General features: G+C 52.7%; 1 protein-coding gene and 1 long non-coding RNA gene across 5 annotated transcripts; one reads left to right on the top strand and one right to left on the bottom strand.

The window, feature by feature from the left end:
- Positions 1–242: 242 nt before the first annotated feature.
- Positions 243–19,479, top strand: KLHL25 (kelch like family member 25). Of its 3 annotated transcripts, none has more exons than XM_040601349.1 (3): positions 243–363; positions 11,056–12,885; positions 17,875–19,479. In XM_040601349.1, exon 2 carries the CDS (start codon positions 11,073–11,075, stop codon positions 12,840–12,842), a length of 1,770 nt encoding a protein of 589 aa, XP_040457283.1. In that variant the 5' UTR covers positions 243–363; positions 11,056–11,072; the 3' UTR covers positions 12,843–12,885; positions 17,875–19,479. The 3 variants fall into 3 exon arrangements, with proteins under 3 accessions (XP_040457283.1, XP_040457285.1, XP_040457284.1); XM_040601351.1 differs by lacking the exon at positions 17,875–19,479 and adding an exon at positions 13,082–15,972; XM_040601350.1 differs by lacking the exon at positions 243–363 and adding an exon at positions 6,020–7,922.
- On the bottom strand, positions 16,079–25,424 carry LOC121091477. 2 transcript variants are annotated; one of them, XR_005828939.1, is made up of 3 exons: positions 24,697–25,424; positions 22,567–23,750; positions 16,079–21,329 (listed from the first exon to the last, which is right to left on the bottom strand). It is a non-coding gene; the product is annotated as an uncharacterized LOC121091477 (long non-coding RNA). The 2 variants fall into 2 exon arrangements; XR_005828938.1 differs by having other exon boundaries at positions 16,079–23,750.
- Between the last annotated feature and the right edge of the window lie 1,006 nt (positions 25,425–26,430).

The following is a 26,430-nucleotide window of genomic DNA, read 5'->3' as shown; positions in this document are numbered from 1 at the left end:
GTCCCGCCCCCAAGCCGCCTTCCTGTCCTGCTATTGGCCGCTACTCTCCGCCTGCGCCCGCCCCCTCCCATGCGCCGCTCCGCGGGGGGCCGAGCCGGCGGGGCGCGTCACGTTCTGGGCGCGCCCTGAGTGGCCGCGGCGGCGGCCGGCCCCGCCCCCGGAGCCCCACGCGAGGCAGGATCCCCCCGCCGGTTACATTGTGCCCAGGCGGAGCGCGGGGCCGGGCCGCCGCCGCGCATCGCCCCACGCGTGGGCCGGGACCGCCCCGCACCGCCCCGCGGCCGCCCGCCGCCTCCCGCCGCCTCCCTCCGCCCTGCGCGGCCGGGGCTTCGGCTCCCGGCGCTGTCGGCGCGCAGCGAGCGGGTGAGTGACTCTCCCGGGCTGGGGCGGGGGGGAAGGCGCCGTTCCCGAGCCGGCTCCGGCCCCGCTTGGCCAGGCCGGGTTGGCCTCTGCGGGGCTTGGGGGCCAGGGGAGGGCAGGGGGCTGCCGGCCGGCGGCGGGGCACCCCGGCAGGAGGCACCCGCATGCCCGGGCTCCAAGCGGCGGGCTCAGCTGCTATGCAAGGCTGGCAGCGAGCTGGGCAGGGAGGTGGGGGCTTTGCTCTTCTAAAGCAAAAAAAAAAGAAAAAAAAAAAAGTGATCTGCTAAATACTCCTCTTGGAGAATATGGAAGTGAGGCGGCTGCTTTTCCCTTTTCGTTTTCCCTTCTCCATCTGTCCCTCGCAAGCCTGCTCCAGCCGCACAGTGACACCAGCGCCCGGAGCCGGGCCGGCAGGGGTGGGCAGGGGTGGGTGGGTGGCTGAGCTGAGCTGGCAGGGGAGAAAAAATAGTTCTGCACCCCTGCTGTCCTTACAGGCCCCTCCACATTTAACAAAGCTAAAAGCCCGTTCGGTAGGTTTGGGTTTTTTTTAAATTTATGTCGTCTATCCACTTGCAGCTGTAGTTGGGCTGGGGGGCTTGGGCCAGCCAAATCTCTGCTTGCAAAATCTCCCGTCCTCAGCCTTCCCGCAGCAGACACCTGAATGGTTCGTGCGTTTCGTACGGCGAGCCCTGGCTTCATAACCAGTTTCTATTCTCTTTTCTGGCGACCTCTGTGTGTCTTCTCTTGCGACCCGCTGCAGTCACTCCTTGGTCAGGGTGCCATGGGCCACCACTGTTGTAGTCTCTATCCGAGCGTACCTGTTGCTCTCCAGGACAGACCCAGAGCTGCTGGAAGAACAAGCAGCTCTATAACCTTTATACTTTGACAGCTTCCCTTGTCTTCGCCCTCCTTCCTGTTTCTTGTGACACTTGTTTTTATTGAACTTACCTAAGGAGCAACCCGAGATGTGTGTAACACACCCTGCGGGGTTCTGGTGGCGGCCAGCTGCTCCTGGCAGCTCCGCTGTGTTATCCATTGCTGCGCTGGGCCCTCTGAGGAGGTGTAAAACAGGCCTGATCTCCCCAGCTTTCTTTTCTCTGTCCATCTCTCAAGGGGTCTGACTCCTTGGTGAGAGGGGACCCTTTCTGGGGCCTCTCTGATTTCCTTGTTCTGTTTGCTGCTTAAGATCAAATCTTACCTGAAAACACATTTTGTCTCTTTTGTGTCTTTTAACCCTAACCATCTGCTCTGGTTTATCTCTGTGATAAGGCCATACTGAGTAAAATATGTGGGGAGGAGGCATAGGTGGAAGTTTGCTCTGCAGCGGGAAGGTGTGAGGTGGGCACAAGAGTGAAAATTATGAATGAGAGTGAAACAAACAGTGAAATCGGCCACAGAAACAAATCAGTTGCACCTGGAGGCACAGGAGACCGTAAGCAGCTTCGGGACTGAGGTACTTAAATTTCCTATCCCTTTTTTGTTCATTTTCTCAAGTATTTGAGATTATATTGTTATCTGAAGTCCTGCGTGGCATGCCCCATGGTAGCCTCCCGTGCTGTGTTGGGGGCAGGTTCAGGTAGCTCAGGCAGTGGGGACGGTGCCTCAGGTGTGCTTTTGGGGAGCAGGTCAGGCCAGTTGAAAATCCTTCGACTGAAGGAGCTAGGCAAATGAAATTCATGAAGGCAGACAGCTTGGGAACAGATGACAAGATGCTGCATGACACATACTCCAGACGTGTGAAAATGAGCATGTGTCTGATACATCACATGCTCCCTCCAGTGCTGGAGTGAGTGCTGGACACGGTGGGAGCGCGGAGTGTGTGCACATCCATGTGTCCATACGTACGTGTGAATTATGATAGCATTTTTGTCCCTGCAGTGGTAACCTGCTGCTCCCCAAAGCCTGCGGGAGTCCAGGTCCTGCTCAGCAGCCAGAGGAGGTTTTAGGCAACGTACAGGAGGTAGGTGAGTGAAACAGGAAGGGCAGGATGCGGCCATCTGTGGAGGTGGAAGAAGACGGGCAGCGTGTTGCGAGATGAGGAGGGAAGTGGCAGCATTACAAAAGAGAGGGTGTTGAGCAGTGCCTTGGCCTTGGGCATGAGTAGGTGGAGCAGGACGGGCAGAGCTGGCCCGGGGTGTCCGCGGTGTCGGCTGACGCTCGGGGATTGTGGAAGGGGCAGGTTTGAAGAAGCAGTGTCAGCACTCGAGCTGAGGAGTAGATTTCCTCCCGTCTTTTATAGACTGTAATTGAATTGCAGAGGACGTCGCTGGCATTGCTTAAAACAGTGGCTGCAAGAATGCTGGCCAGGAAGCATTTAGCTGTAACAAACTGCCCCAAGCCCCCTGGCCTGACGTTTAACCACCCTCGCATCGGTCTGTCTTTTCTTATCAACTTTATATCCCCACAGAGACTATTCGTATCACTCCAGCCAGTACAGGCTGCTCTGTCTTCCCCGCATCTCTCAAGCCTGGGAACGCTGCATGTCCCACAACCACCGTCTGCTTGCTGACCGTTAGACTTTGCAAAGACTTCCAGTTTTCTATGACAGCCTGTCAGATTGTGGCAAGGCAAATTTATTACTGTAGCACACTGGCAATCACTCTGGTTTGTTTTGCAATGTGTCCACAGATGCCCAGGATAGCCTCGGCTGCAGCAGCGCTCCCATGCTGGTCCAGAACTTGCAGGCTGAGCGTGTGGTTTGATGCTGTTAGTACTGAAATGAAAAAAGCAGAGATGGGTGTCACATTTGTTCTTTCTGTCCGGAGCCAGAGGGCAATGAGCAGCGCTCTGTCTTGCAGCCCCAGCCCCTTCAATACCTGTCAGTGCTTTGCAGTCTAGTTGGGAATGGCTGTCTTCCGTGCCCAGCCACGTGCGGGGCTAATCAGTTTAGGAGGCATGAGGGCCCCCATCTCCAGGGCTCTGAAGGCTGGCCAGAATTGCAAACGAGCCCCTGCAGCTCAAACCTGGCAGTCGCACCGAGATCTTCTGCCTGGTAGGGGCGTGGGGAAGACGAAGCAAAACCCCGGGTTAACTCACCGGGCACAAAACTGAAATCCTGCCGTGACAGCAGGCAGACAGACCCGTTTGGTACCAGCGCCTGTTGCAGGGCTTCTGGTTAGCCTGACCATTGGAGCCACCAGCTCTGCCAGCCTCAGCGCGGGGAGCCGGGCACAGCCCGCAGAGAGTGGGAGGATCTGAATGTGCTTTCTGGAGTCAGCAGCTTGCGGTGGTTATTCTGGCATTAATTTGATGTATACCACATCTCATCTTCTAAACTCTCCCTGGGAAGTGGCATGTGGTTCCGCTCCTCTATATTTGAAGTACCAAAGGCCTTTTGCCTTCGCAGCACGTTAGCAAGTTGGCTTGCTTGAAAAGGACTTTATCCTGCCCAGATGGGGCTGGGGTCGATACTGTGATGAAGTAGATTGTTTCCACTCTGGAGCCTTTTCGAGCATAATTCGGGCGACCGGACTGCATGCTTCCTCTGCAGCCCCCCATTCATTTTGCAAAGCGACTGTGATTGATCTGGCAGAATGGGCTTTATTCAGTAGTGGAGCCAGAGGGCTGGGGGGGGAGGAGAAAACCCCACAGCAGCCTCTGAAACGAATCATGGGCTCTGAAAAGATCCACTGGGGTTAAGGCGTAGCAATGAAAAGCTATTGTCTGGAGCCTGGACTGTGGCTAAAAGCATTATTTATCCCCATTTGGATGGTGGTTGTAGGAGGGTGTGGTATTCCCAGGAACTGCAAAGCCAGTGTGCTTAGTGGTGAATGTGAACTTTATTTGATTGCCTCACAGGTAGCTCAAGAAGCTTTATGGAAGATCTCAGTTGCTAAGTAGCAAGTCCAACATCTGATTTGCAAATCAAACTGCATGTATTGCATGCAAAGCGGATTTCCTACGGGTATTTTTATTTTGGTTGGAACATGGTCGCCTTTGGCTCAGATTAGTTCATGTCTTACAGATTTGAGGCACTACTGCCCCTTTTACCAGTGCTTTTGCAAGATAGAACAAGAACCTCACTAATTGGTACAGCTTGGCAATACTGCTTTTGTTCTCTGTAGTAAGTGGCATTCAGTAGATTCTTGTGGTGGCTTTGGGCTCAGAGTGGAGCACGGGTTTAAAGGGAGGAATGGTGGGTACTGGTGAGAATGGGGTACGAAGCAGTGATGGACAGACCAAGTTTCTGAGTGCAGCTTTGCTTTACCGAGCATGTCGATGTTCAGATATGTGCCCGGACCTTCTCTAGACAATGATCTCCTGGAGCCTACAGAATTGGGCTTGGAAAACCTCCCAGTTTCTGTCTGAGCAAACAGAAGGAGCCTTTCACATGGTCTCTCTGTTTTCTGTCTAGGATATACAGGCTAGGCTAGAAAGTGAGAATCGAGAAGAAATGATAACGATGCCTTCCATTCTCAAAGGCTGGGGCAGGATCAGAAATTCTGTGCTGGGGGGATGGAGTCAGTGGTCTTTCCTTTGCTTGCCTGTGTGAAAATGTGATGAAACAAGAGTTTGTCAGGAAGGCCAAATCCAGCTCTGCAACAGAGATACCCTCTGATTCACAGCAGTTGCGTTGCTGGAATTCCAGCATGCAAAATCACGGTTGCATCTTTGCTGCGTTAGTCATCCTGAAGAAAACAAGAACAGATTTGGCTGACATGGGAAAACCACTGAATTCACCGGAATTGCTGGCAATGGCCTGATTTGTTAGGGAGCAAAGTCTGCATCCAGGCACGCAGGAGCATGGGCAGAGCAGGCAGCGTGCCTGGGAGATGGTGTGGGGAAGGTCCTTTGCTGCCCACCTGGCAGCAGCCCAGGCTCCACGCTCGGCAAGTGCAGTGCTGCACCAAATGCCAGGTGCTATTTTAATTCCTTTCATCTCAAGCACTCTTTACAGAAGGGCATTATTAGTGTCGAGCATTTCAAGCAGTTCCAAGTTGTGTACCTGATAGTCCGCTGTGTTACGCAAGGACACGAACATCATCTGAAAAAAATGTGTTCCTTCCCATTTCTTGCTTTTCCATCTCCCTCCCCCGTCATCTTTTCCTGTTTTCTGTTGTTTTTTTTCTGCTTTTGAAGCTCGAGCAGTGTCTGTGAGCACGCGAATGCCTGCATGTAATAGATCCCCCTTCTCCAATCTTTTGACGGTCTCCAATGCCAGAAAATTGCATCTGAAATGCAGCTGTATCTGGGTTCTGTGTTTGACCAGCGTGTTGCCACACTGCTTTTTCTCCTCTAAGTGGCTTTGCAAGGAGCTCACCTTCGTGAAGGCAACGCAATAGGTGACTTTAGATTTCTAGTTTGCTACTCTGTACAGTAAAAAGGGGGAAATCTGTTCTATACCAGTAACTTTGCCCTGGGATGATGCTGCTGGCCTAAGCACCAGGTGGTGGAGTCCGTGAAAGGCGTTGGAAAGGTACAGACATTTGGGATAAGGAGCAGTCACGCTACTAATGGGTAGAGAATTTATCCTACCGCTTCTAGGGGGAAGGTGAACTTTGGCTGAATTCAAGACAGCATTTCACCCCAGAGGGTTGGTATTGTGAAATTAGAGAGAAAATAAAAACGAACCTTTGCGCCTGCCTCCCTGCAAAAGCAGCCATCGCTGGCTGCTCCAGGCGGGTCTGCTCTGGTTTGGAAGGAGCCAGCTATAGGTTGTAGTGCAGTCCATACGTGGAGGGCCTGTATGGCTGACTGCTTGGCAATGCATCTCTGCCGTGGCGCGAGCAGCTTCTTCCAGGTCTTTTGAGCTAAGCCAGCGGGGAACCTTACTGCTTATTTATTTACTTATTTACAGCTTTACATAGTTCATGGTTGAGTGGGGCAAAACGGAACGTGTCGTGCTTGCTGCTTCTCTGGAAGTCTGATGGGCGAACAGAAAGTGCCAGCTCTGGTTCATGGGATTTGGGCTCTTTGTCGGTGTTTAGCCAACCTTCACGGTCTTGGGAGAACGCTTATAAATCCTGTAGTTTTGCCCTCTAAGCAGAAGTGATTCTTGATCCCCTGAAGTCCCGCTGGGGAACGTCGTATTTGCTGTCGGATACTGTCCTCTTGAAAAGCAGCAGCGTTGCAGCTGGCAACTCCCTGCAGATAAAATGCGACTGGAGATGTGTGGACAGCCCACTGGTTTAAGGTGGAGGGGGGAACCCCTCGCCTAGCTAAATATAGGCCATGTATCAATAGTCCTTCCCAGCCCTCCTCTCGTTTGTAGCTCTTGGGACTGGGGACCAGGGCCTGATACAGCTTCCAAGAAGCTGATTTCTAAGTGCCGCTTGGATTTTTCAAGAGGTGATGGAGTGTTTCTCCTACGTGACCTGTACCAGCAGGGCTCCAGCATGGTGACACACCGGCCTGGGAGGGACAGTGTTTTGCTGGGGCATGGTTTGTAGGGGGCAAGAGGCGCTCGGGCGGGAGCACTGGGGCTGTTGTTTGGGTGCAGAGTTCGGCCAGCCCTGTGGTCTTGTTTTTTTCCCCTTGTTCTGTGTGCCAGCTTTGTCCTGTCCAGAGAGACCGCTGAGCTGTTTCGGTCATGAGCTGAGATTCAAGGGGTCTTTTCTCCCTGAGCCAACTCCTACCTTCCTTCGGGGTTGCTGTCTGCCCTGCGTGGGTGAGGGGAAGGATTTCCAAAGCGCCCTTATCGTGCTCTGCTGGAAAAAAAACACCCTGCCTTTCCTATACCTGCTGTACAACGGCTGCAGACAGCCAGGGGAGTACCGGAGCCAGCACGCAGCGCTGGGTATCTGTCAGAAAGCTGGTGCCCCTCTGCCCTCATCCATATGGAAGAAGGGTTATCGTCTGCCTCGTGCAGTAAAATCCTTCTAAAAGGCTATGCAGTAGACATTTATTTTTTCAATAACTGCCTTTCGAAGGAAAAAAATAAATTCAGCATGGAGAAATCCAAGATCCAGTTTGTTCAGGTCATGCCTTCTGCTGTTCACGTTGACACGTCTGTTCTGGTGACAACTTTCTGCATGATAGAGGATGTCGCTGGGAGCTCCGATAACCCCCTGAGTTCTCGTAGAGCAGGTGGGAGCTTGGCAGGGGCCACTGACAGCTTTCTTTGTGCAAAATATTCCTCACTCTGAGCAGTTCTGTTTTTTCTCTTTAGCTCAGTAGCTGGGTAAGGCAAACGAGGGATGTGGTGGGGGCCAAATTCTGCTCTGCATGCATCTGCTTCAGAGAAGTTCCTATAAAAGCACATGTCACGGGTCCAGCCTGCTCGTCGCTGCAGTTAAATATTGCTTAAATTGGAGCACACATGTGCACATCATGAAAAATGTAGAAGGTCCTTTGAGTTACAGGCTTCTGAGGTTTATAAGGCTGTTACATTTTAGAAGAAACCCATCAGATGAAATAGCGGCTGCCTGCAGTTTCTGTTTATCTGATATGGGTGGGATGGTGCCAAGTTCTCTGGTAGACTGAGAGATGCAGCGGGGTGTGTTTGTGAGGGGAAGAATTAATACCTGCCACTTCTCTGCTTGTGCCCACCTATAGCAGGCATGCAAGAAGCCCTCAAAACAAGGTGTTTGGAAGTTGCTGAAAACCACAGGCGAAACTTGCTGGTGAGATGGCTGACACGGGAGTTCAGAGGCTGCTTTGGTTTCGGTTTAATAGTCTGTCTAGCCCTGCTGATCTGTGACCGGTGACATTAGTGTCATAACCTGGCTCCGGGAGGAGCCAAGTAAAGGGGCCGTGGCTGTGGCCCATTTAGCGCTCAGGCTTGCAGCTGTACTGGGGGATCAGTTGGTGCCTGTAGTGGGACAAGGTGATATGAAGAGCAGTGCTAATGGGGACTGGACTGGAACCTGCCCACTTATTCCCTGGATGCTGTTCAATACCCGTTGGATAGAAATATTATTGGGTTACCCAGTGCCCTGGGCAAGATGTTTGATGTTAGAAGCTTGAGGTTTTTTTATATATATGTATGAGTGTGTACATATATAAAGTGTCTGTATATATATAAAATGGCTCTGCTGCAGCTTTTATATAGATATTTTTAATTTCTAAATGACCTGCTCCTTCCACGCTGAGCAGTGGCTTCGCTAATCTTCGTGTCAGAAAAAATGATGCTGCCTTCCTGCAATCTTTTTGTTTGTTTCGATAGCTGTCCTATATAAATTGCCTTAATACTTTGTGCATAAGCAGATCAAAGGTTAACACTGGACAGCTGACCGGATCTGCAGGCAAAGAAAGCGATAGCAATGGCAGGTGGTTTCTGAGGTTGTAGGAACAGGAACCTAAATCAATAGCTTTTAGCAGACTCATAAATGTTTCATTTGTATTCCTTGCTTCTGCGTTACAGAGCTTTGACACAGAAATCCGTATCACCTCTTAAATTAGTCTTGTCCCTGCACTGGATGTAGGTGTTAGAAACCATTTCCCTCAGATGCACTTCAAAGTGCTGCTCCGTGATGGCGTTTTCCTTCCTCTTTTGGAGCCTGGATCCTGCGCAGCCTCATCACAAGGGGAGTGAGCTCGGTGGCCTCGGCCGCGGGCTGCAGGGATTTTGGCGACGAGCATGCACATATCCAACCCAAATATCCGTGTCAGTGCTCCTGCCTGGTTCAGAGACCAAGCAGAAGCTGTGGCTGCTCGGGCAAGCTATCGTTTCTGCACAGAGAGGCCTTTTCCTTGGACTGTGACACAGCCCTGAGGAGGGAGTGAGGCCTCAGGAAGACCAACCTCAATAACTCACGGCCGCGGGTGCAGAAGGAGGGATGTGCCCACAACTATTTGTCGGATTTGGACTCTTGGAGGTGCTGGAGAAGCAGGGGGTAGGAAATGCACGGGCAGAGCGTGAGTCAGGCAGCTTATCTGGCCATCCACCTCCGCTTGAGGTCATCCACCCGTGGAGCGTGGGAGGCTTGTGCGGCTCCAGGTCTCGGCCAGGTCAAGGCTGTGACCTGCCAGCAGTCTGGGAGCACCGTGTCCGTTCTTGGCATTCCGTGGCTTCCCCCGGGACCCTGAGTGCAGCCAGCTCCGGCTGGCCGGGGGGACAGGGCTGATCTGTAGACCTTGTGCTTGCAGGGGAGAAAGACCCTTGGGAAACCTCGGGCTGCAAAATGCAAGTTAAAAAACCAACCGAAAAACAACAACAAGAAGAACCCAACTAAAAACCCTTCCCCAGCTAGATCCGTGTGGCTAATTACTGATTTCTAAACAGTTAGGTGGGTGGAGGGGCATGCCGTGGAATTTTAGCCCCGGTGTTTGCAGCCTGCAAAGCAAAAGTGCAGTGTTTTGGGGAAGGCAGGGTAGAAAAGGGATAGAAAAATAGTGTGGGGTGAGAGAGGAGATGCAGCAGAGCTGGACACAGTTTCTCAAGCAACCCCTTTTTCCTGGGAATTAGGCCCACTTTCCCCAGGCTGTAGCTGTTCCCGGTGGCTGCCCTGTGTTGGCAGGGAAGCCGAGCTGAAGGTGGCAGCCCCTGATGCTCCTGGGCATCCCAACAGGGTCCTGCCTGCCCTGAGAGATGAAACGCTCCTGGGACAATTCAGACACCACCCACCACCCCGAGTTCTGACATGCCCCATTTTTAGCCCCTTTAGTGAGCTGCCCACCTGCAAACTCTACCTTTAGCCAGGAAAAGTCTCTTTTACTGAGAAACGCATCTGGTGTCATGCCTGTGATGGCTTTGCTGTGTCCGCTGCCACGGGGGCCTGGAGCAGAGGCACAGCAGGCTGACCCTGGTTTTGTTTTTTGTTTTTTTTTTGTTTGTTTGTTTTTTCTTCTTTTGGACTGATTTTTCAAACCTTAAGACAGTTGTGCTACTAAGTTCAGTACTGACTTTCTGCTGTAAGAGGACTGTGTCTGCTTTAGTTAAATGGGGAACAAAATAGAGCTGGCTAAAATATTTTGGAGTAAATTACTTGGATTTTATCATCTAAGTAGTATTAATTTGATTGGTCCAAAGGGTTTTTTCTTCTACAGGCAAGGTTAGGTATCAGGTAGCACTTAAATGAAATAGTAGCTAATAAAAGCCTTGTGTTTGCTTCTGCCTGTCTGTTAAAAAGCATGATTTAGCTGTCTCTGTTGTCTTATTCTCTGATGTCAATCTGTCCTGCGAAATGTTTGAGTCACATGAAGTGTCTGGTGAGTTTTACCAACAAAAACTACAATGAAAGGGTTTGGTAAAATTTGTTCAAAACTTTTGGCTTGTGCGTGTAGCTAAATATTCTATAAATAAAACCTGTAGCGATTGCCTTTCCTAAACCTGCACTAATCTTCATTAAAATCAGAAGCCAAACTTGATTTCTGCTGAGCCAAGAGCAGACCGATGCCCTTTCTCCTGGATAGAGTGCTCTCTTAATGCTGTTTTCTAAGGAAAAGTAACTCTTCTGCGGTTTGCCAATACCCTCCAGGGGCTGTTGAGACAATTTACCATCAAGTTTGGGTTTTGATTGCTTCACTTTGTTGCTCTGTTGCTGAAACCAAAGTGCAGAATTTCCCCCTTCACCCGGCTCTGCCTTCCCACCCTGCTCAGCCTCAGCTAAATTTTTGGAGGGTGTGGGGGTGCAGGAGGCACGGGCTCTGCAAGCCAGGGTGCAGGAGCACCCGCAGAGCAGGAGAGTCAGCTGGTGCTCCATGTCTGAGGTCCATTGACAGTCTACCAGGGTTGCATAGCAAATGCATATATTCTCCGTGCCTTACGTCAGTAATGACAAGGGAATAACGTTTCTTCTCTTTGTTTCTTTGCAGGCAAGAGCTCTGTCATCATGTCAGTCAGCGTCCACGAGAACCGTAAATCCCGGACTAGCACCGGCTCCATGAACATCTTGCTTTTTCACAAAGCTTCCCACCCGGACTGCGTCTTGTCCCATCTGAACACCCTGCGGAAGCACTGCATGTTCACCGATGTCACCCTTTGGGCAGGAAACAGGTCGTTCCCGTGTCATCGGGCAGTGCTGGCTGCCTCCAGCAGATACTTCGAAGCCATGTTTAGCAATGGCCTCCGGGAGAGCCTGGATGATGAGGTGAACTTCCATGACAGCCTCCACCCAGAGGTGCTGGAGCTACTGCTGGACTTTGCTTATTCCTCTCGGATCATCATCAATGAGGAGAATGCCGAGTCCCTGCTGGAGGCTGGAGACATGCTGCAGTTCCACGACGTCCGAGACGCGGCGGCCGAGTTCCTGGAGAAGAACCTCTACCCTTCCAACTGCCTGGGCATGATGCTGCTCTCGGATGCCCATCAGTGCCGGCGGCTCTATGAACTCTCCTGGAGGATGTGCCTGGTCAACTTTGAGACTGTTCACAAGAGTGAGGACTTCAACAACCTTTCCAAGGACACTCTGCTGGACCTCATTTCCAGCGATGAGCTGGAAATCGAGGATGAAGAAAAGGTCTTTAAGGCTGTCATCCAGTGGGTGAAATACGATCTGGATGAGCGGAAAGCTTATCTCCCAGAACTTCTGAGGAATGTTCGTCTGGCCTTGCTTCCTTCTGAATGCCTCAAGGAGGCCTTGGCTTGTGAGGACTTGATCATGGTGGACGAAAGAAACAAGCTTGTCTTGGATGAAGCTATTCAGTGCAAGAAGAAGATCCTCCAGAATGATGGGGTGGTCACCAGTCCCTGTGCCAGGCCTCGCAAAGCTGGGCACACCTTGCTGATCCTGGGAGGACAGACCTTCATGTGTGATAAGATCTACCAAGTGGATCACAAAGCCAAGGAGATTATCCCCAAAGCAGACCTGCCGAGTCCCCGGAAGGAGTTTAGTGCCTGTGCCATCGGCTGCAAAGTGTATATCACTGGAGGCAGGGGCTCCGAGAACGGGGTCTCGAAAGACGTGTGGGTGTACGACACTGTTCATGAGGAATGGTCAAAAGCAGCCCCGATGTTAATAGCTCGGTTTGGGCATGGCTCGGCTGAATTGGAAAACTGCCTGTACGTGGTTGGCGGGCACACTGCAGTAGCTGGAATCTTTCCTGCATCTCCTTCGGTGTCCTTGAAGCAAGTAGAGAAGTACGATCCCCTGTCCAACAAATGGACGATGGTGGCTCCTTTGAGAGACGGAGTGAGCAACGCTGCGGTGGTGAGCGCCAGGCTCAAGCTGTTTGTCTTCGGCGGGACCAGCATTCACCGAGACTTGGCGTCCAAAGTCCAGTGCTATGATCCAGCTGAGAATCGGTGGATGATCAAAGCTGAGTGCCCACAGCCCTGGCGCTACACGGCAGCTGCTGTCCTGGGCAGCCAGATTTTCATCATGGGAGGAGACACCGAGTTCACGGCAGCATCCGCCTACCGCTTTGACTGCGAAACAGACCAGTGGACGCGCATCGGGGACATGACAGCCAAGCGCATGTCATGCCACGCTTTGGCCTCGGGGAATAAACTCTACGTGGTGGGAGGTTACTTTGGCACTCAGAGATGCAAAACACTGGACTGCTACGACCCTACATCAGACACGTGGAACTGTATCACAACGGTGCCCTACTCACTCATCCCCACAGCTTTTGTCAGCACTTGGAAGCACTTGCCATCATGATGAGGGTCAGGGCGCGGGGGCTTGTATCCAGGACGTCAATAAGGTAAGGGTCTTCTCCTCTTAAATTGAAACTTGCTGTCTTGCCTCAATTGCATCTGCAACACGCCATGCCAAAGCCACGGGTTCCAGGTTGCTCACATTTTACGAGAAGGGTACGTTTAAAGGTGGGATGCAGCGCCAGAAAAGAATAATCGCCTCTGTTGTAAGTCGAGCTAGCTCCGGGTTTCTCTTGTTTCCAGATGATCCTCCCGGTATCTTAAGAGGTACATCTATGTGGATTGGTTGCCAGCAGGCCACAGCTCCTCTCCCTGTGCTCCAGGCTAGCTGGATGTGCCAGCGTCATCCTTCTGTGGGTGGGTAGGGGAGGGCAGATGTGTCCACGCCTGCTCTCACCGCTGTCACCGTGGAATGCATCCTCTCCCCGTGCGGTTGAGGGGTTAAGTTTTCCAAAAGCGCTTGCATGCAGGTCCTGGGAGGTACGAAGGTAACAAGTGCTTTGGAAAAAGTCTCAGTAGTTCAATATTTTTGTTGTGTATCTGGGTGATTTATTTGAAGCTGAAGCATATGTAGGCAAGTGACCCTTGGGATGCTGGCAAACGCTGGATCTCTTTTTATGCGCTGTATTTATATTTCAGTGGGTAGCAGAGGCAAAAGCTTAGAAGCCATGATGTATTTGATGGTCCTGGTGTTTATTTAACATCCAAACTGTTGCTTGTTAAATCAGAACTTCTGAGACTTCTGTGTGAGACCTGAGTGGGAGGGAAGGGGTTTTGTAACCAGAAGAAGAATGTGTTTATCGGTGTTTGGGGGTGTGTGAGAGTAAGAAAGTCGGTGGGAACTGACGATGTCCTGTCTCATTCTGGTGCTCCGGTTCTTGCTTGCTCGGAGAAGGTGCTGTTGCAAAGCCACAGGGTCGGGGCTGTTGATTCCTCCTCTCTCCTCCCCAGTGGGGGATGTCTGGTCGCCGTTTGGGTTAGCAGTTTCACTCCACAGAGCTTTGTGCGTCTTCACCAATCTGTGCTGAGATGCAGCTGGCCGGAAAGGCCAAAAGCTCTTCTCACCTTGCATTGTGAAAGCAGGTACTGACACGGGCAACGCTTGGGTAGCATCATCTTCCCAGGAAGCCTGTAACACCTCTGCTAGCTCAGTCTGCAGGTTTCACAGTGCCAGCAACACACACAACCCTGCTTTGGTGGCTGGGGAGTGCATCCCAGCTGGCTGAAGGACCTGGGAAACTCTCGCGTGTGGGGGCGGGATTGACAAGCTTTGCTTACGGTTTTATTTGGAAAGTGGGCACTGTGGGGAGGGAAATTCTTCCATAGACTCATCAAAATCCACTTCACTTAACAGGGGGAGGAAGGAATGCTGCCCAAACCCTCTAACACCCTCTCGCTTCCCTGCTTCCCACTCGGTGTGGTTGGTGCGCCTGGGAATCGCCCAGCGGGTGAAATTACTGGCATCTCCCAGTGAGCATCTCTTTTGATGCCAACTGGGAACCAAGGAGGAGCTCCTGGCACCTCTGCCAGGCGTTTGCCCAACATGACCACCTGCTTTTCTCAGGGGGAAAAGAAGCACCCATTATTTTTTGATTAATGGCCTTTGATTTGTGTTAACACCTGGTTTTAACATGGGTTGGACCACAGTGAGGGCAGGGCAAGAGTGGAAGGGGTTAAAATGAGATCTCTGAGAGCTTTCCCAGCACTGGAAGATAATGGCCTTTCCAAATTCTCCTCCTCAGGCGTTGCCTAGCATCTGTCGCAGTGGCTCAGTAATCTAATTAACTGCCACTCCGCTATTAAATGTTGCGGCAAGGAGTGTGAGGACTCCATCATTTTCAGCTCCGGTCAATGGGGCCTCCCATTAAGAGCTATCCTAGAGCTGAAAATTAATTTTCTCTGGTGGCAGATGCATCTGAATATTAAAGCTCCACACCAGCCGTACTGCTGGGGATAGGAATAGGGAACGTTTTCAGGTGCAGGTTGGTTCTTCAGCCACTGAATAAAAAGCAGTCTCCAAAGTCACAGAGATGTTATTTTCCTCTCCTACCTTTTTTCCTCCGTACTGTGTGTGCGTTGCTCCGATCTAATAAACAGCCGTGTGGGGGTTGTGAAGGTAGTTTTTGTCCCCCTGTAATCTGGGGGCTGGCATAAACACAAAAAACCTAGGAACTGTACTATGCCAACCTGCAAATGAAACTGGTGAAAAGTCACTGTGTGATTTTGGCTTCGCTTCCACTCTTTGGTTGGAAGTAGGATTTAAAATATACGTGAGTTCTTGCCCTACAGAATGTCTCCTCATGTTATTTTTCTTGAGATTAATTTTTTTTTTTAACTTAAGTTATTGTTATGGCCCTAACCACTGTGACAGCTGCTTAAATAAAGCACCAAGACGGGTGGGTGAAGGCCACACCTGAATGTCTGTAATGTGCTGCATTGTCCATGCTGCACCAGCCGTGTCCCACGTGCTTGCCTTGGTTGTCCTGGCTGCCTCTGTGCCAAAACTGGGCCCAGGAACTGGGGTAACTGGCTATAGGGTCCTGCAACTACCCTGTCGATCGTCTGGCTGAGGGGTCTTCTTGGCTTGTAGCTTCCACCATGTAAGGTCTCTGCTGCAACACCTATTTTAGTCTCTGTGGGACTTCTTCAAGTAGGGGCTCCCAGAAGACGGGTTGGCCAGCCTGTGCCCAGGTGCTGGTGTGCTTTGGGAGTGCGAATCCTATAGGAACTACCCTCAGCTGGAAAAGGCTCAGGAGGAACCATCCAAGGTGCCCTCAGAGCAGAGCAAGCTGGGCTGGTGGGGAAGGGCCTGGGCACTCGCACCGTAGGAAGTGGTGCTTCGTACTCGTGAAAAAAAGGCAACCTTCTCACCTACAGGCTGGTGAGGCTGCGTTCTTACTGGCCCTGAAACCCAAGTAACGTGTCCTTGAAAAATGTCGATCGTGGAACACCAAGCAGGCTTTTCATTTCAAGCATAAAACCGATCGGCTGGAAATGTTTCCTCGAGGGCATGGCCTTCACCCTTCCCAGCTGGAGCCGGGGCACCTTTCGGCAGAGGTCCCAGCACCCCTGCCAAGGATGCCGTGTGACATTAATTTAGTGCTTATTACCTGCAGTTAATTCCAGGGATCAAGCGTGATTAGCAATATGAAGCATGAAAGCCCAGTCTCCTCCCTCCTGTGGTGGTGTAACCACAAGGAGTTGAATTGATACAAAGGGGAAATAAAATACTGAGCACTCTGCTAATGAAGGTTCTCGTGTTTATAAACACAAGCAAAGCCTGGCCAGGAGCCCAGGGGATGATGCTGGGTGGTCTCTTGCAGTCCTGGGCAGTGACAGCGGGTGGGGATGACTCTACATCTCCTAGGAGGTGACTTTAGGCCGTACCAGGAACAGGTTCTCCAAGCTGCCTGTTTCCAAATTAAAAGTGGCTTCTCCAAACTATCCATCCTGTGTGACGCTTTCATTTTGGTGGGGCAGAGCCACAGATGGGCTCGGGCCAGAGAGAGGAGCCTTCAGCTGGGGGTTGAGACGTCAGAGCTCCCATCTCACACCAAATGGGGATGAGCCAAACCCCTCAGCAGCCAGAGCTGGGGGTTCCCCTCCCAGTGCCTTTCAGCTCCTGCAGGATCCTCCTTGTGGCCTGGGTTGTAGGGAGCGGAGGCTGGTGGCCAGGCAGGGCTCAGGCACTCACTCCTGGGGCTCACTTCAATGCTCAGAGCCCCTTTTGTGGCTCCCACTGGAGCCCTTTGGTGGGTTTGGCTCCTGCAAGGGCTGTGGGGTGGCTCCAACAGCTGGTGCCTGCTGTTGGGTGGGTGCTGGGCGGCCAAGCTGCAGGCTTCCGAGGCTGCTCTCCCACCTAAAAGCTGAACTTTGGCTCCAAAGCTTTGGCAAGGATTTAGGCAGCACGCCGGGATCGGAACTGTCTTTTGATACCGTGGTCTCACTGAATGTTGGATCTGTTCAGTGACTTTTCCTGACTCCTTAATTACAGATTAGACAACAAGCCTTTTGCAAAGACCGTTTTACTGCTGCCTGGTTTGGCTTCCCTTCCACGTGGAGCAGCGCCTGGCCAGCCCTTACCTTGCAAGAAGCTGCAGGGTTTTGTTGCTGTGCATCACTCCTGACTCTGACCGCGGAGCCCCTCTTGCAGCCGGACATCTTCCCATGCAGAAGCCCCGCGTGCCTGCGAACGGCAGCCTACAAATAACCCGGCATAATCTCCCGGCTCCCAAATGCCGTAGCTCACCTGCGTGCTGCTGGGTTGGTTGCTTGCAACCTGTTACAAGCTCGCTTGTGTTGCCAGAACAAAGTCACAGCTGGTTTCTCTTGGTGGCTCCTAGGGAAATCCATTTGCATGCGTGTAACAGCGAGGCTGGATAAACAGGGACTGCAGTTTTTTTGCTGTTGCTGCTCTTTCCGAGCGGCTGGTTGTCTCTGAAGCCAGTTTATCAGGCAGCGTTGGAAGGGAGTGGCTGGCCTGGGGAGGAAAGTCGATGAAAATCAGGCTTTTCCTAACCCTGGGCAGATGGAAACATGTGCAGTCTGAGCTTGGCCTCAGACTGGATTAATCAACCCCTTGGAAATGTCAGTCATATGGGTGGTTTTGGAGGAACCTGCGGAAAAAGAGAAAAAGGGTCTTTTTGTTTTGTCTGTTCCAGTTCTTGGGCCCTCCTCCCTGCCCTAGGAAAATAAAAAAAACCAACAAAAAAACCCAAACCACCTAAAACTTCATTTCGCTCAACTTTTCATTCCCTTGTCTCATGTCCATGGAAGTTTCTGGGCCAGCTCTGCCTGGCTCCCCAGTGCTCTGAGCCCTCCCCAGCTGAACGCCCGCTCTCTCCCCTCTCCTGCAAAAGCAAAGCACACCCCAAACCCCAAACAAACCAGCTGCTTTCCACCTCCACCCTTCTCTGGGATTCGGGGTGGGGGGTCACCTCGATAGCTGCTAACGTGCCATCCCTTTTCTGGTGGTCCCCTGCGCGGGCTGAGCCGAGCATCATGCTTGCTAATGAGATTTCTCTTTCCCTCCCCAGATGCCAGAGTCACATCCATGTCCCCCGTCTCACTGCTGGAGCCGACACAGTGACCGAATTCCCTCCCGTCCTCGCGCCCAGGACTCCGAGGAGCCTTTCACATCCCTTCCTGGCACCAGGAGTCGGAGGCACGGCCAGCCCCGCTGCCGGCACCATGCCAGGGGGCACCAGGGCCACCCAGCCCTGCCACTGGGCACCACGTGGCGATGGCGAGGAGCCGGGAGCGCTGGCTGCTGGGCTGGGCGCAGGGGCACGGGGACGGCTCGTGGGCACCGGTGGCCTCACGGGACTGGGGGGATGGAGGCTGCATCCCTCGGCAAGCACAGCATGGGGGGGGCCGTTAGGTGCTTTTTGTTACTCGTTTGAGGGGGTTCAGAGATAGTAATATTTTTTTTTAGACACAGCGAACTTACCATTGGCAGTGCCTGCTGTTCGGGTGATTTGGAAGTTTTGTTTAAAGGCAAAATGGGTTGAGAGCACCTGGCTCTCCCCATCCTCTGGCCGCTCTGCGGAGGCGAAGGCTGTTGAAACATTAAAGTGTGGGAGCTTGGGGCAGCTGCCAGCAGCGCTGGGTACTGCAGCAAAACAGGGCAGGTGCCTTTTGTTTTGTACTTCGGGCCTTTCTATTACCTTTTTTTTTTTTTTTTCTTTCCCCTTTCCTCACTACAGCCGGTTGCGATTTGGTCGGAGGCTGGGCAGCTCCCCGCACGCAGCTGCTGGGAAGAGCGCGACGGCTCTGTTAGCGTGCCAAGGCACCGGCACTGCTGCCGAGATAGTCACCAGATAAAACCCGCTGCGTGCTCCGAGCCGCTCTTCTGAGCCGCCCGCAGTCACTGAGCAGCGCGTGGGTGAGGGCGTAATTAGTAAACGAGCAGAGGTGCAGCAGGGCAAAGCTCGCGCCTTGGAAGTGGGCATCTTGCCTCGAGCGAGGCCTCGGGGGGAAAGCCAGCGGGCTAGGGGAGCCCCTCAGGGCTGGCAGCGCGGGCTGGGGAGGGACCCCCACCCTGGGGAGGGACCCCCACCCTGGGGAGGGACCCCCTGCCCCTTCCCGCTGCACCGCACGTCCTGGCCTCCCTTGGAGAGATGTGAGCGTTGCTGGCGGCAGGGTGCCTGCCTGCCCCGGGTTGCCACGCACGCCGGCTGCCAACTGCCTTTGGGTTTATCCGTGCAGGAGCTGTCAGCCCGAGTCGCTCCTCATTCATGCTGTGGCGGGAGGCACGTGGGTTTTGGCTGTTGATACAGGGGTCCGGCTCCTGACCAGCCTCTTCCAGGGCTGGCGACTGCTCAAGACTGGTCCTGCACTGCCCCAGCGTCCCGCTTTCCTCCACAGCAGATCTGGTCCTGCAGATGCTTGCCTTTCACCCCTGGATTAGGTTAAGCTGTAGCCTGGCCAGCTGAATGATGCAATGTGATGAAAAGCCTTGACACGGCTTCAAACAACAAAGGTCTTTTTGGAGCAGCAAGTGCCCATTGCTGCCGGGAAGAACACGCTTTGTGCCCAGCCAGTCCACGATGCTCTGAATGACGTTTATTTACATCTTCTAGTCTTTTTTTTTTTTTTTTTTTTTTTCTTCTTTTTTCTTTCCTTCAGCTGCTTGTGAACTTTAATAAAAATGATGATCTGGGAAACCGTTTGTGTGTTTTTCACAGGAGTCTTCATTCTTCAGCAAGTTGGATTTAGGTCTAATAACAGGGCCGAGGAATAATAACAGGGTTGGCACTCGGCGGGGCAGTTCACAAACAACCTGCTAAGCAACCAGCCCAGCTGTAATTATTATTGCTTCAGCGCTTGGGAAACTGAGGCACATTGTCAAGTGCCTCGTCCAAGGGTAGTGGTAGATCTGGGAATCAAGTCCGGGGCTTCTTGTGTCCCGAGGACATCATGTGTCTCCTCCTCCATGGCTGTTCTCGCTCAGCTTGACTGTGCCATGATTTTAGCATTGCAGACTTGCAAGTTCTCCTAACACCTGCCAAATAGGTTGAGGGGGCCCAACCTAGACACAGCCGTACTCCTGCAGGGAAAGCCAGTAATTTCTAAGGAAAATGAGAAGAATTTATACTTCTGTTTTTCTGATTTGCCTTCACTTGGCTGCTGCAGCTCCCAAGAAAGGGGCCCATTGACAGGCGAGATGGGCTTTCCAGCTGGGGCTCCTGTTCACGCTTCTCCTCCGTGTGCATCTCTCCCCATCCTGGAGGAGCAGGGGACTGATCCAGCCCTGCTCTGGGAAGGTTCTGGGTTCTCCCCTGCTACGAGACCAGCAGCTCCAGCTTTGCTCGGGACTGGGAACATGAGCGCATCAGAGCAGCAAAACACGACCTTGCACGTTCACATTTGCTTCCCCTTACTAGCAGGGCCTGCTGGGCTTGGGAAGCAAAACCACCTGTGGGTATCACGCACCGTCTCAAGGGGATTTGGAGCCTGAATTTCTGAGCTGTTAAGGAGACTGGGAACATGTCTCCTGGCCCGTGGGAGCTGGGTGGGCAGCAGCATTAGCTGATGTGAGTTGGGCAGATACGAGTGTAAAGCTCCATAGAAAAAAGCTTATTAAAAAGCCCTTTGGGAAACCAATTCAGGCTAGAAATTACTGTTTGATGAGCAGGAGAGGGAAAAAGGGAGTGTGTGAATGAAATCCCTTTCAGTTTTGTTGATTCAGGTTTTATATGGGACTCTGGGACTTTAAATACCAGCTCGGGAGGCTTTGCGACTGGCTAGCTTTGATATGAGCCATGCAAAGACCTGCTCTTTTGTATTTATTCTGGAGCTTGCCTGAAAGACAATTCAAAAGCAATCAGCAGCTGCTGTGACAGCAGCAACCTGTTGCTATGGAATTAAATGCATTGCAAAATACAAAGGTTTCTTGGTTAGCAGCAACAAAGTAAAAGGGGAGTAGGAGATGGAAACGGATGTAACAGGCAAAATAAAGCTACAGCCCAAGCGGGGCTGGGTTTTACCGGGAGGTACAGGGGAAGCAATGTAAACGTGATTTGTTTTGCTTTTTTTAAAAGCTTTTTTGCCATCTCAGCAGGTCACGCTCGGCTTTGTCTGGGAGCGAGCACTTGGGAAAGAGTCTTGTCTGGTGGCACTACAGGGGCTGTGTGTTCCCAGGCTCCCGGCAAACATGCCCACATGCTATAGCCAGCCCTCGCTGCGGGGTGTTGGAGATCGGACATCTTCCCCATGTGGTGCCCAGGAGCCTGGCACGGAGATCCCCCAGAGGTGCAGGCTCTCGCAAGGATCCGGCCCTTGCTCAGACCCAGGCATGGCAGCAAACTGCTGCCGGCAGCCCCGGGCCACCGAAGGGGCGCTTGTCCCACACCTACCTCCGCCTCGTTTTGCAGGGACCCGGTGACACCAGAGAGCTTGGCCAGGACACGGCTCGTTTCAGGCTCAGTCACGGGCTCTCTCCGCTTTGGTTCTCCAGCTCTGTAACAGCTTCTCGCCCTCTGAAAAGCATCTGGGAGGAGAGGGCAGGGAGACGGGATCGGGCAAGCAGCTAGTGGGACTGCACCTCTCCCAGACTCAGGTCTCGGGACCTCCATCCCCAGGGATCGACCGTGCTGAACCTCCTCAGATGCAAAAGGCTGATACTCCTATGACTCATTTAAATTAAATTTATAGTGCCTTATTGGTTTTTAGATACACATTTTCCCAGCCTGACCCCAGCTGCCCTTGAAATAGGACTATTGTGCAGTGAAGCCCTACAGGGAATTAGCATCTGAGCTTACTCTCTCTTTGTCACCAGAGTCAATTAAAAGCAGAGTTGCTGGTGATTTAATACCTCCAGCATCTAAGGAAGCCCCACATCCATCCAGAGGCTGGCTCTGGCGTTTTAGACACATAATTGGAGTGGAGGAGTGTTTTTTCCAGTCAACCAACATGCTTTCAAATTCATCCGTGTCTACACAGAGCACTGAAGCCTCGTGTCCTTGGCTTGTCATCTTCTGCACATTAATTAATGCCCCGGCATTGCACATTCTCCTTGTGATATGTCTCATGTCACAGTGTTTTCCTATTCCCCACGCACCTTCTCCCTTGGGATAAACGCAACACGTTTTAGTCTCTGAAGAGGGTCCAGGCTCACAACCTGCCCCCTCAGGAAACGCTGCTCACAAATGAAGTTAAGAAAGAAGTTAAGAAACCACTGCCCCCAGCTCCCCACCACCAACTGGAAATTTTAACTGGGCCCAATCCCTCTCCCCCCAGTGCAGAGCCGGAGCTCAGTACCCTCCAGGTACAGGCAGCACTGCTGGTGTCCCCAGGATGGGAGCCTGCAGCAGGGGCTCCTGGTGGGGGTGAACAGCAGAGGCTGAGATCATTTATTCTTCCTTCCTTACAATCTCTCTTTTCTTTCCGTCTCACCACCTCCTTATTTAACATCATTGGCTGTTGTGCAAAGCCATCAACCCTGTTTGCAGCAGCGTGACCTACTTTACCGGGTCGTTCTGACTTCCTCACTGAAATCCCAAGCTCAGGGCCCACCCAGGCCATTCAGCGTTTCTCAGCTGAATAGCAAATCCAATTAGGTGGAAGAAAGCCTGGCTTTCACGCTGTCAGCGCCTGGACATCTCACTTCCCGCTCCCCAGCACACGCTGCACCACTGACGGCCGCGTCTCAGAGACACAGCGGACAAGGACCCCTCTGTGCAGCCCCCTTCCATGTGAAGATGGGGGAAGAGCCCAAGAAGACTCACCCTGGCTATCTGACTTGTCCTTTCATTCCTTCTGACAGCCCCCGGGGACCACGGAGCTCAGGAATCAAATGATGTGTGTTTTTTTCAGTTCTGGCTCTCTTGGGAAGCCCTCCCCTCCCAGCTGAGGCTGGAGGAACGGTCCAGGGCCATGCCAGGACGGCACAACTTGTGCTTCTTGAAAGGCTGCTGGCAATCTCAGCCGGGACATGATTTACTGACCGATAGAAAGTCCCGTCTCTTGGTCCCGGCATCACACCTAACCCCAGCCCTGCAGCTCCATCCAGAGAAAACATTGAAATTCTGCCCTTTGCTGCTCCCCTCACTCGCTTTGTCCCCCCCAGCAGGGCTCCTTGTCCCTACAGCCACCAGCAGGCAGCCAGTCCCCAGGACGCTGGCTTTGCTCCGTCCTGGGGGACAGCCGTGTATTAAAAGGGACGAGTAGAAACAAAAGAAGGAGAAAAAACCCTCAAAGTCCGCCAGGAAAAGCTCTTTTGTTTTCTGACTGCCCAGCTGGGTAGGAGGGACGGACGCCCCCTGCCCTGATGCGAGCCCAGCAGTGCCGGGTGCCCAGCCGCTCGGCTCCCCAGCAGGTGCAGGGAGGTGGGTAACCCCCTGCTCCATTTCTGGGTCACCGTCTGGAGGAATTACACACGCACACCCCAACAGGAGCTGCTTCCCTCCCACAGCCGCTCCTCTGCGCCCAGCCAAGCACCCGCCGCCCCCCGGCCCCCTCCCCTGCCCACGCTGCCGCCCTGCTGGGCTCACGGCTGCTCCGGGCCTTCCCACAGGGCTCTGCTAATGACTCACTGCTCCTGCTTGGCTCTAATTAGGCTCCTGTCTAATTAGGCTCACTGGAAAGATGCAGCCAGTGAGAAGCAGCTCTTTGGTGGAAGGATAGGGGAAAGAAAGAGCGTCTGGAGACGCCAAGCGCCGGAGGGAAAGACGCCAGGCTGCGGCGAGAGGTCAGGGGGTATCGGGAGTTGCCAGCTAACCTACATCTGCGCAGGGGACGGACCGTAAAGAAAGGAGAGAGCAAAGGGGCCTAAACAAACCCTGCCAGGGACTCTCCTGGGGCTCAGCCCTGCCCCTCTGGGGAAATAAACCTTGGCTCCATCCTACTGGGAACGCCTGGCTGAGGTGCTGGGATGTCATCCACCCAAAAGCGAAGGTTGCTGTTTATAGCCCTGTTGGAAAAAAAAATAAAATATTGACATGCAAAGGAGCCCCAGGATGCAGGGAGAGTGGGACAGGGCTGTGCAGGCAGTGGGAGCTCGTCCTGAACCTGAGCATCCTCCCCTGAGCCACGTTGGAACAGAGGGCAGGAGAGAGGCTCTGGAGGAAAGCCTCATTCAAGGGGTATCTCAAGAGGTGTGAAAAACAGCTTTTGGGAGGACACGAGGGACACGAGACACGGGGTCTGCTCATCCCTGCGAAGGCTAGGGGTGCTCGCGTGTACAGGCTCTCCTATCGGTTGCTAGTATCAAACATTATTTTCCCCTCAATCCAAACATATTCCAACCCCAAACAAATCAACACGTTTGCAGTGTTTAACATCCCTCTAATGAACAAAATCCAGGTGCCTGCAACAGCAAAGGTAAGTCATTCCTTTACCATTCACCTTGTATCTGATCACAGGGCATCTCACTCACTGAACTAATTAGGGTTTTGCCTTCCCTTCTTAATAAAACCCGCATGAATGAGCAGCCTGTCTGCAAGCCCCAGCCCAGCTCGCACCTGTGTCCTCCCAGACCTCCAGTTTCTCACCCTGCAGCCAGCGTTGGGACTGAACCCAGCACGGGCAGGAAAGGGGAAACGCAGATAACACAACTGTTGAAGGTGTCACTAAACTGTATCTCCAGAGAGCCTCTCCATGCTCCTTTTGGTGTCTCGTCCAAGTGTAAAGATCCTTTAGAACCGCTTTTAGGTAAAGGTGCCAGTGAAAATCCTACCACATCCACATGACCCACCACACAGCCCTGCAGAGATTTTTGCTGGAACCTTAGCAGCTAAGGAAAAGCTGGGGTTGGGTAAGAAACTTGGGATGCTCAGAAAAACATCGCTGCTACTCAGGGACCATCTAAAATAACTGACCCATGTGGTCTGGGGAGAACATTCATTTCAACATCTTACCTGTGCCGTGACAGCTCAGAGCACAGACTGCAGATGAAGTTATGGAAAGCTGGTGTAGGTGGCCTGGAGCTGTGGGGTTGTTTCCTCTTCTGGCAAAGGCAATTTGCATTGCATGCCAGGCCCCGCTCTGGCCTACGGAAACAGGGGTGCTTCGGTTGGTGCTGTGTGGGACCAGAGAAGCACATGCTGCCTGCTTTGCTCTGCACCTTTCCCTGCCAGGAGTTTGATTCCACAAGAATCCGATTTTCTACACGTGATTTGTCATCAGTAAACGTGCTCTTCCTCCTCCCGTGGCCAACGCCGGTGATGCCGTAGCAGCCTGGTGAACCAGGGCTGCCAGCAGTAGCAGCTCACAGCGCCAGCAGCACCCGTTGCTCCACCGCAGCAATGCAAAGGCTTGGGGTAACCCAGGCAGTGCTTTTGTTCGGCATCCAGCTTGCAGAGCCAAGAGGGGCCACAGGAAAACGTGCGTGCTCTTTAAACACCACACACAGGAGCCGACGGTTCGGCAAAAGCTTTTATTTGCTTGGGTAAATAGGCGAGCTGGGACGAATGGGAGTGCAAATAAAATGAGGACTACTGACCAGCCGTGGAGATAAAGGCGCTCTTTCATCTCCTGTCTCACACACCCAGGGAGCTGCCCATCTCGCAGCGAGTGCTGCGTGACAGGGCATAGGCTTGGGCTCACTGGGTTTTAGAACAGCACAGGCAGTGCAGATGTGAGGAGAGGGGAAAATACGTGCGTGCGCCGCACTGCAGGCGAACAGCGCGCAGGAGGGCGGGTTGGCATCTCCTAGCGCCTGTTAAACAACCCAACGCTGCCAAGCAGTGCTCACGGCGACGACCTGGAGGCTTTGATCAATGCAACTGATTCTCCTCAGGCATCCTCTCTCCTTCTGTATCTCACCTCTAAAGGCAAGTGAAATAATAGATGTAAAATGAAGCAATGCCTCTGCCTCACAATCAATACGCAGAGGATGAAGGGGGCAGGTCTCGCTGCTCTTTCCACCTGGGGAGAAGACGCTTCAGTCCTGTGCAGGACCCGCGGCACAAGGGCAGCTGTGATTGCTTTTATAGGTAAAAGAAATAATGGTGGAGAAACTCCAGCCATCGTGGTCTTCTGTGCTGGCTCCTCATCGTGCTGTGGAGCAAACTCTGCTTTGGCTCTGTACTTTTGGCACCCTCCTCTGCCTGGACCGATGCCTGCAGGCACTGAGAACATCACGTACCTTCATCTCCCCAGGGGAGAGGAACCACCTGGACGCTGGCTACAGCTTTTCTGCTGGGCCTCCTCTTGCAGGGGATGTGGAAATACGTAAAGCACACTGCACTGTGGGTGCAGACATCCCTCCTCTCTTCATCCCTGTCCCTGTGATGGGACGTGGCATCTCTAGTTCTCTCAGCCAAATGAGATAAATCCCCCGTGTCCAGGATTTGCTGAAGACGCAGAGCTGTTTTAGCAGGTTGCAGAAACTCTACGCTGCAAGACAGCACACGCAGCCACCAGACTGCCATTTATCTCAGCTTACGGAGCTGAAGTGGCTGAGATAGCAGCTGTGACACTTCCTCTTCTTGTACTATGATGAAAAGCCCCGTGTGTGGCAGGGAAGAACAACCCAAGGAGCTGAATATCGTTATGGCCATATGCCCTTCAGCAAAATGCAAATCTTCTAAGAGAAGGAAAACAAGTTAAAGGGTCCAATGGGTACAGACTGGAATCTGGATGATAAAAGC

Source organism: Falco naumanni, chromosome 7 (genome assembly GCF_017639655.2).
Source record: "Falco naumanni isolate bFalNau1 chromosome 7, bFalNau1.pat, whole genome shotgun sequence".
In the NCBI taxonomy this organism is placed as follows: domain Eukaryota; kingdom Metazoa; phylum Chordata; class Aves; order Falconiformes; family Falconidae; genus Falco; species Falco naumanni.
This window is presented reverse-complemented; position numbering and strand designations above follow the sequence as displayed.